A 22021-nucleotide genomic window follows, 5' to 3' on the forward strand; every position below is an offset into this window, starting at 1 on the left:
TTGCTGAAGTCATGATTTAATTAACCCATTGGCAAATGGTTTTCATTGACTGGCAAATATAACATGTATAAGCTTCTTCTTTATTTTTGGGTAGAAATTCTAAGCAGTTAGCTATTTCATTTCATATTTTCTAATTTTCTAACTTGCTTTGCTTTGAGTTTGAAATAATGTAGCATTAAAGCAGTCCTGGAGCTACGTAAAAGAATGAGTATGACTGTGTCTTAACAAAATTTATATATTGGCACTAAAATTTGAATTTTGATAATTTTTATTTACCACAAGTATTGTTTACTTTTTATTTTTTTTACTAACCAGTTGAAATTGTAAAAGCCATTCTAGCAGATGACGCAAAAACTGGTAGGAAGCTGGCTTTGACCCACAATCCATAGTTTGCTGACCTCTGATTTGGCTTAAAATATATATATGGAAGAGGATTTATTAGGTGGGCTTATAGGATTAAAGGTGGGAGAGTCCACAATAGCTGTCGACAAACTGGAGGGCAGAGGATCTGGTAGCAGCTCAGTCCAAGAAACTGGAAACTGGAATCAAGGATACAGTGCCACTTTGAGATGGAAGGCCTGGAAGATCCCTGGAGAGTGGCTGGTATGAGTTTGCCTTGAAAGAAACTGGAGTTGGATGTCCATAGGTGATAGCATCAGCAAAAGGTGTCCAACTCAAGCAGAATGGAGCTTCCAGCAAGCACAGCAGGCTTCCTCTTTCTTCCCTTTTAGTATCACCCTGCCACAGGCCTGTTGTGCCACCCGCATTCAGGGTTGGTCTTCCCCGTCAGTTGCCAGTCATCTCTGGGAGTACCCCATGGAAACAGCTAGAAATGTGCTTTATAATTTCTTAAGCATTTCTTTTTTTTTTTTTTTTTGTTTTTTCTCCGGTACCAGGAACTGAACTCAAGATCTTGCGCTTGCCAGGCAGGCGCTTTGCCGCTGAGCTAAATCCCCAGCCCCAGCATTTCTTAATCCAATTAAGCTGACATATCATAACTGACTGTCACAGTTATTTATTTATTTATTTTTTGCAGGCAAATGCACAAACATTTATGGTCAAAAAAAGTATCTCGTAGCACAATCTTCATTTACACTCTTTAAGTGAGCTAGAAAAAACAAAAAATCTTTCCTGTAAGCAGTGTTATCTCAAGCCTTCAGGAGTTCCCACATGTCATTTCCTCCTGTCTGTGTATAAATAATCCTCTTTGAGTTTAGGTTTTATTAGAAAAGACTGAACATAAACAAATCAACGGAGATCATTTGAACCATAGAATAGTTTACCTAGTCAGTGGAAACTCCGGCAAACTAGATTATTAAAATTGACAGGATTTAAGAAGGTTAGTCAACTGGGGTCACTGGCCATTTAAATCACGGTATCAGTATAGTTAACATACAGGCCTTGGCACTGCCACTGTGACAGTGCTGTTACTAGACTTACAGTGCTGTTGCCCCTGCCACCTCTGTATTCAATACAATAATCCAGTAATCTCTGTATTCTGTCTTTAATTTACTGTTGATTCAAAATTCCTAATATAATTTGTCTTATATTTGTATGACTTTAGATTCACATGGCAGCTATTTTGTGATGGCACTCAAATTCTGAAAAGCTTAAAAAGGGTGACAGATAAACTAAAGAAGGTACTAGAGAGAGTGTGAGAATGGAATACAATAAAGATAAAAATTCCTTGACCTTCTGAGCTAAATGTATTCCTGTTTTATCTCATAGGTCCTTGTACTAATATAGTACATACTATTCACATTACTCACTAATTAAGTAATTAAACTACTGGTAACTAACAATTGGGTACTAATTCCATATTTGTATGCTGGGTTCATAGCTGTCTGTAAGCCTCATGTGATTCAGTCTACTCTGTACACAATTGTACTTATTATGCCTAGAACAGAGATTGCACTTAGTAATGCAGGTGTTGAGTGAATACATAATGTAGATCATGACTTTCGTGGAAAGACAAGGAGGCTTTTGAGCAGGAGAGTGATGTAACCCATGTTTATGCTGTTAGACTTAGTGTTTGTGGGGTAGGTAATAAAACAATAATGCAAGTGATAAAATAATTACAAGGGAATTAAGAAAACTCAGTGACTTAGTCAGCTTTCTCATTTCTGGATCAAAATACCCGAAACTTGCAACTTAAAGGAGGAAAAACTTATTTTGGCTCAGAGTTTCAAAAGTTTCAGTTCTTGTCCCGCGGTCTCAATGCAGAAACGGCATAGTGGAAGGGCCTGCAGGGGCGAGGAAGGCTGCTTGCACCGCGACAGTCGGGAAAGCAGAGAGGACGGGAGCTGGGGAGGGAGCTGTACCTGCACAGCTCTTGCCGCCACGGCCCTCCTCTTTTGAGGACAGCACACCCAGCCACAAACGCTTCAGTGTATCAGTTTGCTGATGCGCAGCTTCCCCATAATCCCGTCACTCGGGGTTTAGCTCAGTGGCTCAGCGCCTGCCTGGCAAGTGTGAGGTCCTGAGTTTGATTCCTGCTACCAAAAAAAAAAAAGTAAATAATAAAAAAAACTTTAAAAAAATCACTAATATTAGTGATATCTATATCTATATGTATAATGTTAGTAATTTTATAAATAAAATTGTTTTAGTTAACCTTTGTATCCCAAAATCTAGACTGTTTTCTTTATTGTCGAGTTTAGGGAATGTTAAAGTTTGATTCACTTGGGATTCCTAGAACCTATACTTAACAAAAAGCTTCATGTACTAATAAAGCAGATTTACTTAACAAATAATTAAAGTAAGAGAATGGATACATACACAGAAGTTGCATTAAAATTATAGCTGATTATTAAGTGCTACACTATGGGAAGGTTCCAACAAGGACAGTGTAGTTGAACTTGGTGTCTAGATTTAATATTTAGGCTATTCAGCGGAATCCATATACCCTCTCGTGAGTTTTGTGTAGCACAGCATTAAAGCATACGTTCTGTGAGGAAGATGTGCAGGAGTTGTGTCACTTAACTGCTGCATGAGGCCAGCGTCTGCTCAGCTTTGTGTCTCAGAATGGCTTTATTTTCTTCTCATTAATGTATTGAGCAAATCCTCCTGAAGGATCTGCATTGCAGTGAGGATGTTGATAATAATTAGCAATACTTTTTTTGTTTTTGTTTGTAATTCAGGCTGGTCCTGAACTCACTATGTAGCCCAGATTGGCCTTGAACTCACAGCAGTCCTCCTGCCTCAGCCTCCTGAATGCCAGGGTTACAGGTGTGCACCACCATACCTGGCCGGTAATTAGCAATGCTTCTATGTGCAAAATACTACGCACTTCATAAGCATTTTTGCATTCTCAATGTAGGATATTTGCAAAGATCCCAGCACTTGCCTATTCAATTGTCAAAAAATGAGAAAGTTTAGAGATGTAAGAAATTATTATGAACATAGCAGAAATGAGAATTTTATTTTATCTTTATGCAATAAATGCGAGAATTTAATGATGTAGAGAAGGAAGAAAAGGCTCTTTTAGGTAGATGAACACATGAGCAGAGTTACGGAGGGGATAATGAACTGAGAAGAGTTGGAGAAGAGTTGCATTTTGGGTAGTAGACAATTGTTAGCTAGATATGATAGATGACCAAGTTACTGAACTTGGATGTTAGGGGAAAGATTGTTGGAAGAATTTTGGTGTCAAGTTTAGGAGCCAACTCTAATATTAATAAAGTGGAGAAGGAAGGTAATGTGGCAGAACTTGGACCAAGCTAGACAAATTAATGAAAAGTTCACCATTTCTTTTTCCTCATGTAGTGTAGACGTGACCATGACTACTATTTCTACTTCAATTTCACATTCTACACCTCTAAATTCCTTGCACCTTTTTAATAATGAGAGCATTCGTGTTAATATTTGTTTACTACGTACAAAATGGTATTTAGTTTTATTTTATAGAATTTTGTGTCCATTGTAATATTTCCTTGTATATGTGTTAGCCATTTCATCACGTTTTTTCCTTTTGTGAACACTGAGCAAATTGAATGAGGTTCTAAGTGTAAATTACAAGGCTTAGCACTTGGCACATATTAACATATTAATGAGAGTTAATGTTCCATTCTACTTAAATCTTTATACTATGGTAGCCTCTTTCCCAATCAAGGTTCCAATTAAGGTGTAGAGAAATGTTGCAAAATCTTGTTTCCCTACTGAGATAGTAGTTTTCAAGATTGACATTAGTATATTTAACATTGATTAAAATTTTGGCAGTGAACTCAGGGGGTCTGGGTTTAAATTTTCCTTTTACCAACTGGAGAGTATACTCTGTGATCTATTCAGTCTCTCAGCCTTATCTAATCTATAAAATAGAGATGAAATTATATCTCTTTATAGTAAATTTACAACGGTTAAATGAGCTAATTCATGTAAAGCGCTTATTATAGTGCTTGTCACATACTGTTCAGTATTTCCCCAGAGGTGAAATCTTTGAGAAGGTTGGTTTACTTAGAAAAATAGATCAAAGCTTATATATTGGGAAGTGCAAAGGGTCCTGTAGGAAATGGGAAATAATTTGACTTAAGGAAGACTTTTAAATTTTAGGTTGAGTGGTTTAGTTGATTCACTAAGCAAGGAAGAAGTTTTAGTTTTTATTTCATACTATTATTACATGTTTATCTTAGTTTTCTGCCCCCTGCTAAAGGTTCAGTGTGGTTAAATAGGAGAACATCAAAAGAGAAAAACTGAGACTTTAATAGTTAAAGAATAGAAAAATCAATCTCTGAGTTATTAAAAGTTTTAAAATATATGTATTGCATTTTCTCTCAACTTTAGCAGGTGAAAACATAGAATGTTTTTAAATATAACCTTCTATTTGGGATTGCTGATGCTGTATTACGTATTGGCAGATACTGCTTTTATGAAGTTGGGACATAATTCTATGATAATACTCTTTTTAAAGTAGAAATTGTATTTAAATTACTTATAGTTATAATTTAAATACTACTTATATAAATATAATGAGTATATTAACATCCATTATGTTTAAGTAGTAAAGATGAGCTATATTGGTTTATTTCATCTTTTAAAAAGTGATTTATTTCAATTGTCCAAGTAAAATAAAATTACATAAAATTCATAAATGATTTTTAAACCTAATGATCAATTGTTCTTTTCTTATACCTCAGTGTGGGTTTCAAGTAACCCAAATGTTTGACAATAAGGGCTAACTTACTACATCTGTGACCAAACAGTATACAAACATTAAAAATATTATATATGAGTATATTTATTGACTCTTGAGGAGCTATATGTGTAATTAAGTAATAAAAAGTTTAAGCCACATAACAAATCAATGATAATCTGATTTGTGTAAGTTAAAAATAATTATATTTGTGGTATGCAGTAGAATGTCTGGAGTGAAAAATTAGAACATATTGAAGCTATTACCTTTGACTGGTGTGATTTCAGGTGACTTTTATTTTCTTCATCAGAACCAGATGTGATGTTGAATTTTTCTACAATAAGTATTTATTATTTGCAAGGTTACTGCTGGCCCATATGGCACCTTTGCCTATTAGGAAAAGGTGTTCCTTCCTGTTTATAGCACCACACCAGGATGCACTGGTTGGCCAGGAGTATAGCATTTAACTCCAACTTCCCTTGAGGTTTTTTTTTTTTTGTTTTCTTTTGTTATTTTTTCATAGTGGACAATGTGTACAACCATATGTCATGGACTTGAAAACTTACATAATAAGAATTATTTTAAATTAAAGAGTTAAAGTTATACGACCTCTTAATGCATCTCCTCTGGGCGGCCTTCTCTCCATACTTGATCTATGTCATATTGGACTTTTGAGCTGAAGCTCTTACCTCTTCTTTTGTATTTACTCGTCTACCCAAGTACAGTCAGTCCTTCAGGATCCAGCTTGAATTACCCTTCTCTTTGAAATCTTCCCTAACCACTCTAACACATGTGGCAGTTTCTCCTTTTATGAACTTTTCCTGAACTAGGTCAAGAGCAGATTTGAAGTGGGGGTTGGTAAATGGGTTGTCCCTTGCCTGCTGACTCCACATGACTGGCTGTGACTCTTTAGAGCAATATGTTGAGAAAGATGTTGAATTGTATCTGGCCTCAGTGGGAAAAAAGTTATCATTGGTTATGAATGTTTGTCTCACATGTGGGAAATAGATTAGGTATTGCATGTCAGAGGCATTTTCCCTGCTTGGATTGGGCATTAACTATTTCATCTGCCTTCGTTTGACAGTACCACTTTACACATCTACCACTTTTAGCATGGGTACTATCTCTTAGTATTTCTTGTCTTTTTTGTTGATGATAATTAATTATTGTTGTTATTGTTGCAATTTCTCAGAATTTATCGGAGACCTGGGCATATAGATGCTCAATAAACAACATTTCCATTATCCTTCATTCTGTTCCAAATTCCAAATTTCTTTCTGTTGCAGTATCTTGTGTTTGAAGAACTTCTATCCATTTTTGGGGGATAAAATCTACTAGTAACAAATTCTTAGTTTTCCTTTTTGTTTGAAGCTGTTATCTAGAGCATGACTTCAGAAATACTGAAATCTTTTCTCTTTCCTCTTAAGAACTCTCTTTGTGACCTCCACTAAGTAAATGGCTTGCCTTATCTATCCCACCTTCATTGTTCAGTTTCCCTTTGGAATAAGCTCATTCTGTGTCCTAAGTCCACAGTTATTTAATCAAGTTTATTTAAACTTATCTTGACATAGTGGGTGCTCAGTAATAATTGTCTGTAAAACTAACTGAAAGATCACAGTGCATTTAAATTTTAATAACCATGGCACATTTGTCTGTGCAAATGATTTATAAATTCTAGAGCAGAATTTTACAAGTAATAATTGGAAAAATCAAATACTACTTGTAAAATGCAGATGAAAATCATCATTCTGAAGCATAGTAACATAAAAATACAGAGTTAGAAGAATTAATTTGTAAGGTATTTTTCTATCAAGAGAAAAATGAGAATTCTAAGCAAATAGAAACTAAGAGTTCTGGGAAAATTTTTTTGGATCTTAGTGCTGATATTCTCTATCTTTCTTACAAATTAATTAATTGATTACATTTGTTTTGCTTGTTTCACCCACCTCACCCCACACTTTACCTTCTTCTGAAGATAGCAGAATATAAGTGCACATGTATCCGGACCTACATAGTTTTCTTTTCGGATGCTAGCCATTGGTATGAGATTTCTCTACATGTCTGTTTGAAAATGAGACTGATTTTTCTACGTGGATATTACAGTTGGAATAAATTTCAGAGTGATTAAAAGAACTAAAAGTTCTACAGAAATATTTTTTCAGTTTGAAAGCGGTATGCAGTCCACAGGTTAATTATTAGTTTGTGACACTGTCACTAGTATGACACTAGTATATTTTAGATAACTTCTACATTACATATATGGTGTTTATCTTTTTAATCCTTGATTTGAATTTAAGGGGAAAAATTAGAGATTATACATAACTTAACAATGATCATGCATTCTATAAATAGTAAAGCTGAAATCTGAACCCAGGTTTTTCTTAGATTTGTATATTATCAAACTTTTCGTTTATAACCTTTATGTAAACTTTCTTAATATGTAGAATTTACTTATTCTTGTTTGAGATGGAAGATGTGGATCTTTTTGTAATTCATATACCCGTCTTATAAACTTTGATACTATCATGTAAAAATTCTGGTGTAGGTCATACCTTAAGAAAAAGACAATACAGAATTAACTGATTCTAGCTCTTCTCTCTATAGAACAGTGCAGCATACTGCTCTTTTAAAAATGAGTAGTAAGTATGCATAGTTCATGACAAAAACTTAATATAAAAGTTTTTTTAAGAGTTTTCTTTTTTATAACTAGTATATGTGAATGCAAATTTTATATGGGATAATATAGATATACATTACTGATTAAAGACATTTATGTTTTACTTCTTAAAGACTTGGTCAGTGAAATGATACTGTAGTGCTATTTTAATTATATGCATTGTGGTTTATAAGTGTTTTATAACAAAATACTCATTGAATTTTGGGTTTCTCTTTGAAATCATTTATAAATTAAGTTTCTACTCTCCACTGAAAAAGGCCACTTTTCTTTTGAAATTTTTTAACTTTTTAACTTTGTAAATATCACTTTTATAAGTAAACCATTATTAGATTTTTGGATTGATATACTGGGGAATGATTAGAAAAATTACTTACTTTTACTGAGAAGCAACTAGAAATTTTTATAAACTTCTGTTTTGACTAGTTTTTATGCAAAACATTGAGAATAAATGGGATTGCCATTATCAAAACAAGAGAAGATTTTAAAAAAAGAAGTAATTTTTCATTGTGATCCCTTGACTTTCTTTTCTTAAGCCATTAAAAAAAACCTGAATGACCATTTTGGTGTGATACTCTTCTTATATTTAAAAACAAAAAGAAAAGAGAAAATTATTCCCTTTCTACAAAGACCAGATTCTCAAAAGTCTTCTTGGTAAGAAATGTCTTAAAAGGGTGTAAGCTTTACTATAGCAACAGATTCTGGGCTTCAAGTTTTTCTTTTTTTTTTTTTTTGTAAAATAATAGAATTAGTTTGTGTCAAAGGTAAAAGAGTCTTCTTTTTAATTTTTTTTCTTACCTGCCATAACATGATTGATGCATGGCCTCTTCTGAGATTGAGACTGACAGATGCCATGGGGTTTCCTTAGGACAGCTCAGCCCTGTCCCTGTTAGGTTCAAGATGTCTGCCTCGTACGTTGTTGAGCCGCTGCATTTCCAGTGTTAGAGCCTTGTGTTATGCCAACGTTACTGTCTGTGCTGCCTCAACTACAAATTGGATGAACAACGCGTGACACTTTTTCAATATTATTACATTAAACCAAGTGGATTTTGATTGATAACCTAATATCCAACTAATGCAGAGCATCAATCATGGCAAGTATATTAATTATTTAATATCGCAGTCTAATTCAGAAATCGATGTGCTGCGTGAGGGGAAGGGAGACTCATGGTTCCCAGAAGATTTAAGACAGGGAATGATTAAAAAAAGACCTGCTGTACTCCTGTGTGTTGGCTCGATACAAATCTTTATTCATTTGCCAATAATCTCTTCCCATTCTCCACTTCAGGACCGTTTTATCAGTTTTGAGACCTATAATTGAATTAAGTCTGCTTTCAGCACAGGGCAGAAGGAGTTGCACAAATATTGATGAAGTCATGACAGGGACAACCCAAGAGACAGACCACTAAAGAGGACAGGTTTTATCCCATTTGTCGTAAGATTCCTCTATCAAGGTCTTAGCTCTTCTTTCGATGTAAAAAAAATTAAGACTTTCGGAATCGGTTTTACAACTTCTATATTTAAATGTCACCCGTGATAACATTTCCGTAGCACTTTACAATTTAGAATAGTCCGTTCTGTAGGCTGTGTAGCCTGCTCTTCCCACAGTAATCTCATGTGTTAGGTGAGGCGAGTGTTGCATCATTCTCACATCCAGAGGTGTACAATCTGAGTTTCAGAAAAGTTGGATGATTGTTCAAGCTCACTGACTATTTTGCAGTGCTGCTTAAATTCAAATTTAGTTTATTTGCTTTTAGAACCAGTATTATATACTACATAATGCTATCTTGTGTTGCATTTATGTACTCTTGATACTTTATCTATATTGTTTTAAAGAGTCCAATGTCTTCGGTTTTGCCCAAAGTAAAAGTAAATAAAACAGATGTTTGAGGAGAACTTGGCCAAACTTTGGTGTCCCAAGGTTGTAGTGCTAAGGTTCATGTATATGCAAACCTTCTGGGTGTAAATGAAAACTACTTAATCTAGCATCTTTTACTAAAATAGAATACCATTTTTCTTATATGTAAATTATATGCATGTATATATATAGATATAGATATATATGGAGAGAGAGAGAGAGGATTGAGGACATAAATGTGTTCTTTCATTAAAGTTGCCACTCCAGCCTTTTGTTGATTTACATTTGCCTCATCATATTTTTTTGTTTATTTTTTTTCTGTCCCCTTTTTGTAAACCTTTTTGAATCATTTAGTTTATGTGTCTCTTGTAAAGAACACATTACTGGACACCCCCCCGCCCCCGTGTGAGAATTCTCTTAAGCGTTTTAATCTTAGATATTCACAGGTGAAATTTCCTTAGTTCTCTTTTTAGTATTGATTATTTAGATTAGAGTAATTACTAAATTCTAGGCAAGCCCTTACTCTTCTTGAATTTCTCTTCTTACTGTGTTACATTATGCAAGACATTTTTAAAATAATGTCTTTGTGTGGTGAATTTTCTGCGTCCTTCTATGCTGAGAATTTATTTTTCTTCTAAATGAGTGTATGTAAATTCTAGATGCATAATTCTGTTCCTTTAATGCCTGATCTTGGGAGTTCTTACTACTCCATTGCCTTTTTGCACCCAACATTAGTATTGAGAAGTCTGATATAAATTCTGTTTTCCCTTTTTATTTTTATTCATTTAAGTTTTAAGTTCTTGGGATTAAACTCAGGCCCTTTGCACTTAGCTGCATTCCCAGCCTGTTTTTCAGTTTGAGACCCGGTCTTGCTAAATTGCCCAGGATAGGCTTGACCTTGTAAACCTCCTGCCCCACCTCCCCAGAGCGCCAAGATTACAGGTCTGCACACTCTGCCACCTGCTATTCCTCCTTTATGGTGGAGCTTCCTTTGTATTTTTCTGGAAGGTTTTAAAGATTTTTCTTATAATCTATAATACTTTTAAATGTCCATACAATATATTTTGCTGTGAAATTTTAGTTACCCTGTTTTCCACTCCATATACCTTTTCAGTCTGAGGTTTGAATATTTTTATTTCTGGGAAATTTCTCTCCACCCAACTTTGTCTCGTTATGGTCAGATGTCAGACTCCTATTAGTTGGTTATACATCTTGATTCGAGCATTGTAAGGAGGTACCAGAATGTAGAAATTTAAAATATGCAATGCACGCCCTCAGGTTGTTTTTATTTTAGTGGTGTCCATGAGCAAGTAAGTAGGCATTTATAATGAAGTATGATAAATTCTGTGATAGCATGTGCCCACAGTATTATGGAAACATATGGGAAAAATTTATTACTTCATTCGTGGGGAAGAGAGAAGGTGTCTCAATTGAGACACAGTTTAGGTTGAGTTCTAAAAGGTGTTTGTTACATGATGAGGATTAGAGAAGTCTTCAGGGGAAAGGAACAATTAGACAGAGGGAGCAACTGTTCAGTGGTGAATGAAACCAGGTTAATAGTTTGTCATGGCTGCTGCCGTCACTTTCCGTGTGATGTAACTTTGGTAAGATAACAGAATAGGAAAACTGGGGTGAAGTAGATAGTCTATTGTAGACTTTAAGAAAGGGACTGACCTGAGCAAACATAAGTTTTAGAAGTTTTTCTTATGGGAAATACTTAAATGTGGGGCAAGGCAGGAGCCATTGGTAACCACTAAGAGGTTATTGTAATGATGTAGGTGAGAAAAGATGATGCCCTTTTCTAGCTGTGGAGATAGAAGTACAGTCATTAGATCAAACTGATAATTAAAGATGTCAGGTAGCTAAGACTGGGTTGATCACATTTGGGAGTGAGGAAAGGAACTGTGTCAAGAATGACACGTAGTATCTCCCTGGCCATTCAAGATACATATTTTCTAAATAGTTAACATTTAAAGAATCATTTGGAAACATAGCAAAGCAATAAACATTTTTTTTGTTTGTTTTAAAGAACAGTTTCTTATCCTCTCTTCTAAACTGAAGTAGCTCAGACAAGTGGGAGATTTTTTTTTCCTCAAATTTTTGACAAATTCGTTGACAGCAGTGATTACCCTAAAAGGAGGCTATTTTTATAGTTCTCATTTTTAGCACTTTGTGTGGACATTTAGAAATGTCTTTCAGAATAAAAATATGTATGATGGCGGCATGATGCTTCAGACCTACTGGCAGCTTTATGTGAAAAAATAAATATAAATAATCTTGCTAAACTCCAAAATATGCTAATGAATAATATTTCATCCAAAGAGTTCCAGATAATGAATTATGGACTTATACTTTAAATATGAGTATTTTTGTTCTTTTTATTTTGCAACATTGCTTTCTAGTAACAACCTTTATGTGGCTGTGTAACCAAGTATATGTGTATGATGCAGTACCAACTCTAAGAGTGAAAAATGAAGTTACAAGCCATAGTATATAATACGCTTCTGTCTGAGTCTAAAAACGCAGAAAAGAGGGAGACACACACAGGTACACACACACACACACACACACACACACTCATATAAACAAAGAATCAGTGACTGAGAACTGGGAGTCAGTAAAAAGATAAAAATTTACGTGTGTATGTGTACATGTATACATGTGCACAAATATATTCTGTTCAAATGTTTCACTATACATGTTATTCTTTTTTGTTTTAAAGTTTGAGTTACACAAGTAACTGAGAGTATCCTGTGAAAACTTGGGATTCAGTTGAATTCAGCCCCATTGAAAACATTAGTTTTATAATAAAATTTAAAATATTTACATAAATACTAGCCCCTTTTCATACTTTGTGATAATTTAGTCCTGTCAGTTTTCACTGTGACTGTGATAACATTAGGATCAGAGAGTTTCCCAGACCCTTACATTTCTAAACATTGACTATGTAGTTGTTAGGATTGTCAAAAGCAGGAGTTTAAGGAGAGAATGGTTAACATGAGTGCCAGTCAGTAGAAATGAAAATTTAACCTAATGGTCCAGGCTGAGTAGCGACAGCAAAGGTTGGAAGCCTTGAGGATAGCTTTTAAAACAGCAGAGCCTGAGGGGACTAAGATAGGGATATCTGGAAAGATAGTATAGCAGAACAAAGAAAATAGGGCTAAATACATTTTCAACAAAGAAGAACTAAGTGGTAGAAATAGAAAAGGAAGTTAGGGCTCCTCAAAGAAACAGACTTGGAGAAAATATTAAACATTATACATATAATGCTCATTGTTGGAGATTTTAGAATTACTTTCTTGCAGGTTGATAGATGTAATATCATAGTACAAAAAGATAAAGCTTAGTAGTTATGTTGAAACTAAAATATGATTAGATCAGTGTGAGGAAAGTCAAAATACATTTGTCACTAATAAATTTATGAATTGAAATCAGAAAAAAATCCAAGTATTTGCCACATGTCACAAAAAGTATATTTAAATTGTGTTTGGTTCTTGTACAGATACTGTGCTTTTAGTTCCATCAGCAGTTTCCTTTACAGCAGTAAGCAAGAAATTAAATATTTAGACTATGTCATGATTTTTGATGTTTGTGTTTTCTTTGGTGATATTTTGTTTCTTAATGTTAGAGCAGTCAGGTTCTGACTTGTCGTGACTACTAAGTTAGTAAAGTTAGTGTTGGGAAATAATTTGTGTAGATTTAGTGATTTAGTTGTGTACTCACATACATTCTTTATGTCATTTTCCTTTCATAAAATACGATAATTGATGGATATTTGACTTAGCAAATAAAGCAAAATGCCAATTTTATAATCTAGGTGGTTGACAGAATGTAGAAATTTGAATATTTTCATAATAAATGTTGAAAATAATTATAAGCTTTAATGAAGAAACTGTTAAATGAGAATATTACTATGTGACTAGTATAATATACTTGATATTCTTTTTCTCCATTGCCTTTGAAAAATCAGAAGCCTTTTTTATGTTAGTAGAAAGCAATTTTAAAGGTTGTGCTATTTGATATAAATAATTTGTTTCTTTCCTATGGAAATTGTTTTATGCTTTAAAACAGTATTATGACTATTAGTAAAGGTAGCTGAAACAATTGTAAGGGTTTATAAAAACATTTTTTGAAATAAACATAAATTAGAGCAGACAAGAGTTTAGCGACTATTTAGAACTTTTATTCTTCTGTTTTAGGGAAACTGGAAACATCAAAGCTGGATTAGAACATCTGGTAAGTTCTAATTTTCTCTTGAAGATTTGCATCATCTTTGATATCTGCATTCTAAATGAACACTTTTGAATGAGCTTTGAATACCTTGTATTGAGAAACTCAACCATTTCCCAAAGGGTCAGCTTACTGTTCTGTGTGAAGGCACTTGCACTTTCATTTATCTTATCATTCCAAGGGAATTTAAAATTTTTTAAAATTACCTTTTTTTCTGATGTAGAGATGAAATAAAATGAATGGCAATTCTTGAATTGATGGTTGCTTTAGTTGTGAGCAAAAATTGTTCATTGTAGAATTTTTGGCATGTCTTGTTCTGACAAAAACAAGCTTGAGTTTTAAAAAAACAATCAAATATTGCATGCATAAATATGGTATGTTTTAGCGATTTAACAGCATTGAAAGAAGTGCACAGCTTTGTTTTTCTTGATGTCTTTGCTTTATGAATAATGCATTGGTTTAAACTACATTCAATTTTTGAATGTAAAATAATTGCGATGCAGAATTTTTGGCTTAAGTAAACATTTTTAAACAAGTAAAACAAACTGATTTACCATTAAAATCTGTCCAGTGATCTAAAAATTTGAAAAATGGTAGTATGATTACTGGTCTGAAATTCACTGTACTGAGTGTTCACTACAACATTAAGTAGTTCATTTAAACAGAGCATTATAAAGTCATGCTCTGGTTTCTAGTCAAATCCAACTGTTGAATAATTAATGGGAGAGATTCTTTTGTAAATACAGTCTAAGTACTTTTTTAATGCAAGACTTCATTCATATATCATACTGTAGCTTTGTTAACTATTAATGTGCTTTTGTTCTGCTCAAAAACAAAACAGTAGCAAGAGGCAGCTTCATTTTGATTTGCAGAAATTTTAGAGTTGGAAGGAAATTTTGGCTTTTCTTCTGGTAGCTAAAGGAAATCAAGGAATCCTAGATCTTTAAAATTGTGCCTGAAATTTATATGTTGACTTTTTAAACAAAGGATATAATTACCTAGTTAAAAATTTAAACTATGTATTTGTCAGGATTAGAAATAAGTAAATAATATTATTATTGTCATCATTAGGAAGTATTTCCTGAAGCCATACTTACCACTTCCTTATGACACTAACATTTAGAACATAGGCATATTAGACTAAAAATGTTATTCTGCAACTTCACATTCCAGCATCAACTGGAAGCTTATAACGAGGAAAAACAGCTGCCATAATGCAAAATGGACTTTTATATTTCTCTTATAAATTATTTATTAAAAGACTTTGTTCATTTCCTCTGGAGATAATAATGAGTTTGATTTTTTTATGTCAGTGTTATATTTCTATACTTACGGTAGCATCTTACTTTTAGTAAGTATTTCACACACAATCTTATGTAGCAGTGGTTTTCTAAGTGCCAAAGGGTGATATTCCAAGACTCTCACTACCTAATTTAACCAACGCCATTCCACTTTTAGTTATCTTGTAAACTTTTGAACTTTTAAATAGGATTCTCTAGCTAAAAGTATTTTAAAACCTTTGATAAAGCATAACCACTTACTAACATCAGTGATAATAGTGTATTAATTATTTCCCTATTCTTAGTGCTAAATTATATTTCCTTTGTATCTGGATCATGCACATCAAATGTATTTCAAAACTAAGAATTTTAGGGATGAGAGAGCCAGAATTACCGTACAACTAGGAATTAGGAAGCAAATGATTTTAATGTATTTTATTTAAGTTGTTCAAAAGACTGCAACTTTATATTTTAATTGACCCACCATGAACTATTAATATAGCTGTCTGTCTACCTACACACACTGATAATACTGTAATTAATGATGTCCTTCATTACTTGTGTAAGAAGGTTTATGCTTGCAAGGAGGAGGTGGACTCACAATTTATGAGTTAGGCATTAATAAAATTTCTTCCATCTAACGTCTTTGGACTCCTGTGATTTTCCTCTCTTTCCCACTGAGCAGACATTTAGCGTTCTTGCATTCTGGCATGTGAAGCCCTTGTTTAAGTTGGCTATTTAACCAGATACAACTAGAAGTAGTAATTGTACTTGATTGAATTTAAAGATATATGATGTAAAATTAAAATGTGAGCATCCAGCACATTTGGAATTAATCTCTTCTTTATCTAGCCTTCTATAGCCCTTGTCTTTTCCATATTATTTATTTGGGTTATCATAGAGAATTGGTATTGTCTGAATGCTAAAAGAGAGTAAAAGCCAATATAAATTTTCAAAATATGACATGTAGCAGAGTTATACTTGCCACCAGGAAACATATAGTTGTTCTGTCTTCCTGTGTATGCTTATGGGTCCATGGGGATGTACATCTATGTGAACCTAGAAAAGAGAACACAGGTGTATGTTCCCTTGTAACCTCTTCATAGGCTGATTTTCTTAAGTTCTTTAAGTCTTTCGGGTCCTTCTTCAGCCTTTGTTTTCTCATTCCTTTCTGTGTTGCCAACTTTTCTGGGCATTGTCTAGCATGTCATTCTTCGCAGTACCCATTTTATTTTCTCTTTTTATGGAGGCTTATGTTTAAAACCAATAAAGCCTATATCTTTTTAAAGTTCTAGACAGAGTCTTTGAAGATTATTGCTTTATTTTGCATTGACAATTCTTGTCTGATAATTGCAAAATGGAGTGTTTCTAATTTTACTGCTACTTTATATTAGCAGCTAGTATTCCAGTGTAAAGAAGAGCCAACTATTTTTATTTTATGAATCTTTTTATTATGATCAAGGACCCATGGGATTTTATTTTATTAAGTAGTTTCAGAATTGTCATGAGTACATATAAAGAGAAATCCTTACAAAAAAGGGTTCAAGATTTATTTGCAGTCCACCTCCGCACACAATTGAGTGCACTTATGTTACTCATTTGAAATGTGATTACACTTGTTTTTCTTTACATTAGTTTAAGTAGCTTTGTTGCCGTTCTTGCTGATCTAATATATCTTTGAATATGTATGATATTAACGTGTTTCCCTGTGTCAAAATTGTACACAGTGGTATTCTCAGAAAGGTGTGTCATTCTCTACCTTTCTGGTCTGTTCTCATCTACTCCCATAGGTAGTCAGTTTTTCTGAATTCTTTATTATTCCTGGGCTTCTAAAAAAATTGTATGTACCTGCGTATGTGTAATTCTGTTTCCTCTTTTTTAGGAAAAGTATCATATTCTCCAAATCCTTTTTTGTACTTAGCTTGTTGCTGTTGTGCGTTTTTTTTTTTTTTTTTTTTTTTTTTTTTTTGCTTAGCAATACATCCTAGAAATCACTTTATAATCATTATGTGTATCATTATCTTTATTGTATCTTTTTCTTATTTGATTTTTTTTTCTTTAGTAAAGTTCATAGATTGTAGCAGAAGACATGGTATTCCTGGGTCAGAAATAAAGCATGTTATTACTAACAGTTCAACGGTAGCCTGTGTTCATGTTTTTATAGATTTCTCTTGACCCTCACATCCTATGGAGTTATTTTTCATACTCAGTGTGTTTATGTGATAGCTAAGGAACTCCAAGAATAGTTCTTTAAACGACTGCCTTAACACCTGCCCAAAGTTTGCCTGAGAGAAAGATGTCTTTGTTATCTTGGTCAAGTAACAGAACTGCTTACCAGGAGGAACTTCAGTGTTTATCCATCTTTCATAAATCCAAAGCTTTGCACATGCTAACTGCATGTTAAGCACACCTGCTATCACTGAGCTACACTCCCAGCCCCAGGAAAACACTTTTGAGTAAACATTGGATCCTAAGGAATCATACTGTGGTCCTGCAGTATTACTAGTGGTAGAATCAGCATCAGCAGAACTAAACATAAAATGTCTCAGAGTGACCTGCCCAAATTATCCTTAAAAGAAAAAAATGAATGAAACTAGTTTGATTGCTTAGATTTTATGATGAATTTAAGGAAATAATTTCATTTGAAAAAGAATCATATAGATAACAGACCTTCTAACAGTAACCCTAAAGTTTTGTCTTTCGACACAGAAGAGTTAACTGACTGTTAATTCTTGTTATGTCAGAGGTTTTTGTGCTTTGTTTTTTTCTAACATTTTACATTTTAAAATTCTACATAATGTAATAAATAGTAGACTTTATTGAGTACTGAATGTGAATTAAAATATTTAATTTCTGGTTTTTAATGCACTCCAACGTGATTACTGACATAAACACACATTTTTGTTTCTACTATTAAGTAAAAGTTTAGGAAATAGAGTCTTACCATTTGATTATAACATAGCTATTACTATTTTATAAGTAAACTATACAAATAATGCTATTTTTTTTTTATTGGTAGAATGATTGAGATCAGAAAATATTGGCCTAAACTATAAGGAAAATTGTCACCCATTCAGGACAGATACTGTCGTGGATTGACTTGAAAGAAGGCCTGCTGCATTACGCCCCCTTTGGTAGAGAAGGCAGTGACATCCCAAATAAGTATGATGTTTGTAAAGCTTCTCTTGCTGTCTCTTTGGAAGAGTCAGATAAGTAGAAGTGGGTTGAAGTGTGCAATCACAGTCACCTAGGTCAGCGCTCCACCATCTTGTGTGAGCATGTAAGATAGCTGAGACTCTGTTTCCATGCAGACTCTGATTCTCAGGGTGTGGAGAGAGTCGTGAAATTATGAATTATGTGAAGCTAGTAGTACTGGGCCAGGGACTGCCAGAAAGAAAACAAATTAAAAGACACTGACTTTAAAGACCTATATCCAGTGAAGAAGTCTTCTGACTCTGGTGAAGCATCTAGATGTTATCCTTACATTCACTCAGTGTGACTTTGCAGTCTCTGATTGATTGGTTAGAAGTTCATACACCTAGAGAGACGGGCATTCCACAGATTCATAGAAGGACAAAATTCCTAATCAACAAGGATAAGAAGAGGGACTTTTCCCCCCTTTATTTTAATCCAGGTATTAAATTGTATTTTTGAGGACTAGGACTGCATATTAGAACTAATAATACCTTGTTCAACTGTAGGTGTACAATTTAGTAAATAATAGTAAATCTTTTCATAAAATGGATTACAAGTGTTTACAGTTTTATTGGGATTTGCTTTCTATTAATAGTTGAGTAGCAAAAGAACGCTGGAGCCATACCTGTGGGTTTTACCTTCCCACAGAAATGTCATTTGTGTTTCTCATATTGTATAACATTTCAGAACGATGACCTTTTTGTCCTTGTGGTTAGGCAACACAGTCTGACCATTTTAAGTGTCGAAAAGCAACTGTCATTAATAGCTTGTTTAGATCATCAGTGGTTTGTAAGAATATTGTTGTTGCTTGCCAGAAATGTGGGAAGGCCCATCGCTCTTACACACTCATCAGTAATAATACCCCAGTCTAATAAAACCCTTTCCCTTTGTGTTAGATAGTACTTACAAATGAAACTGCTTATTTTAGTTCTTTGTTATAAAGTATTAATTTTATTTAAATGCAAATATAATCACAGTTGATATATTATTCATTTGAGGATTCAGTTCACATACAATATGAACTAGAAAATGCAACAAAACCCACTAATAGGGCCCCATTCTAAACTCATTTGTCTTGTTGCATTTGTAATATCCCAGTTTTCGTTTTGTATTTCATCACTGTGTTCTGAAAAAGTGTTTTTGACAGTTGTCCAAATGAGTTTGAGAAAATAAGTATCTCAAAATGTACTCATGCTACCCATAAGCTATATAAGTTATTGTCACTGCTTTTAAATATTTATTATCTTATACCACTATTTAAGGTCTTTAGCAGTCAGTCTGTTTCCTCCCATGTTTTATTTTTCTTGCCTAACTCAGTGTGTATTGGAGATTTAGCGTAAAAGTTCATATTGAAATAGAATCAAATTGATCATGCAGCAAAACAGTATGAAGTTTTTCTTCTTTCCAGAAGACCAATTCCATAAATCATTCTCTTTTATCAGTCAAATGCATGCTATGAATGAATTAAAATTAAAATAACTTTAATGTGGATTAAGTGTCACTGTCATGTTACTGTCATGATTTCTTAGGTAATTGACAGGTCTTAAATCTGGAGACCAGCGCAGATTCCAGCCAGAAATAGTGCCATTGTTAGCCATCCATTTCTCTGATGCATTTTGATCAGTTACTAGCCTGTTAAAAGCTGCTTCTACACTAAATGAGTAATCATTATTATCAAGTTGTCCAAATAGAACAAAATTAGATCCTTTCTCTGCCCTCCTCCAATCCTTCTCATCTTCCAAAGAAATATCTGTCTGTTCCATTTTTAAGAAACAGTAGTCATGTGAGGAAATAATAATAAGCTAGCATTCAAAAAGAAAGAAGAAAGACAAAATGTCCTGTAATTTTTGTGGCATTACTAATAGCCAGAGATTTATATTTATTATAAAAACATTTTCTGACTTTTATGTTCGTGTGCTTATTAAAGCTTTTAAAAGTAAAACTCAATATTCTAAATGCACTCACCTTCCTTGCTAAAGGTCTGTAAGTCAGACCATCTTGAAAGTACTACCGTAACTGAATGTCATATTCGTATATTTTTCTGTGTTACAATTCAGAACACTGTAGATTTTGCTTGATTGCAAGGATTCTCAAAAGATACCTTGTTGTTATCTCAGGACTTTCTTAGGTTCTAACTTCTGTAACTGTAGAAAGAGAAGCAACAGTAGAAATAGCAGGGTTGCTTTCTCTCTGCAGTCAAAGCATTAGGAGTTAGGGTAGCAAATCCCCTCACCATGATGAAATCTTTAGCCACACTCATTATAATTTTCCACAGAATTAGAGCATGTATATTTAACTTTAAAATACGCAGCCTGTTTATTTTAGGAAGAGCACTCAACAAGGAGCCAGTAGAATGTGATTTTACTGTGTGACCTCCAGCCAGGCACACAACTACTGGTTCACTTTGTTAATTTTTCCCTTATATTTAGGGTTGTTAAAATAGTGTGTGAAAATTGATTGAAGCATAAGACTTCGTACAAGTGTATCGTTATTATTGTAGGGAAAGAAAAAAATCTTTAACTGTTTCAGTTATGTAAGTATCTTCAGATAGTTAAAAACAGTATCTCAAATTCACTGTACTTACAGAGAACCATGAGAAAATATTATCCTTTATCTACTTACATACTTTCAAAAATTATAAAGTAATACCTGTTGTTGTGATGGATAAAACAAATATAAAGAAAAAATTAATACATCTTTCACCTGCCATCACTTTAGTGTTTAGCACTTACCCCCTTATACATTTGCAAACATGCACATACCCATATTCCTTAGCATTTTATTTATTCATAGAAATGGAATTATAGTATATATGATATTTTACAACTATTAATTTTTGTTTAGTGCTCAATACAGCATATAAGCATATATATGTCCATAAATTTGTTTTTCATCATATCAAAATCTTGGGTTAGTACTATTGCTTTTTATTTCATACTTTCATAGGGGAAATTCGAGAACCACAAAATTTGTGTTATAAAGAGACAGTACATATTGTGTGTTATTTCCACCTTTTTTTTAAACCTTGACTACAGTACATATAAGTACAGGCTTATGATAAACTCAATGATCAGTAGAGGAAGGAAGGAATCACTTTATGAAAGAAAATTCTACTTGATAGCTGTAAAATGTAAAAATGGTTACATTAGAAAAAAAGTGACATCTTGGGTATATGATATTCTAGCATGTAAAAATTTCAAGTCCTAATTATCTTCAATTTTGGTATTTATCAGATTATAATACAATTCATTTCCTTGTTTAACTTTTAACTAAATATGCAACTTTGAATTTACTTTTTGATTAAGTTCTCAGCACCTACTTTTGCAGATATTGAATATTCATGGAATTATTTGGTAATTGCAAGACAAGTCAGTTGATAACATTGTTTAGTAAAGATATCACAGTTATCTTTTTTAAGGGGGAGGGATTCATTTTATTTAAAAGTTCCTTTGTGTTTGGTGGGTGAGTGGTAAAATCCAGATGTTGAAAACAAGCTTCCAATGGAATCATTAGTGACTTCTGTTCTATGATCTGGAAGACATAGGGTTTTTGTTTTTATTTTTACTAAGCACATACGAGTATTATGTTTGAGGGAAAATTACCTTTTGTATTTTTATTTGGAAAATTAGCAGAGTAATGAAAATCCTGTGTGAGGA

The 22021-nt window shown here is 33.4% G+C and overlaps 1 protein-coding gene across 1 annotated transcript in view; it reads left to right on the plus strand.

Annotated features, from left to right (window-relative positions):
* The window catches only part of Rsrc1 (arginine/serine-rich coiled-coil 1), a 301913-nt gene that overhangs the window by 149351 nt on the left and 130541 nt on the right, over positions 1–22021 (plus strand). The window contains exon 5 of the mRNA XM_013518587.1: positions 13860–13896. Within this exon, the coding sequence (XP_013374041.1) occupies positions 13860–13896 (37 nt within the window). The remainder of the gene's footprint in view (positions 1–13859; positions 13897–22021) is intronic.

Source organism: Chinchilla lanigera, unplaced genomic scaffold (assembly GCF_000276665.1).
Source record: "Chinchilla lanigera isolate Chin_1 unplaced genomic scaffold, ChiLan1.0 scaffold00047, whole genome shotgun sequence".
NCBI lineage: Eukaryota > Metazoa > Chordata > Mammalia > Rodentia > Chinchillidae > Chinchilla > Chinchilla lanigera.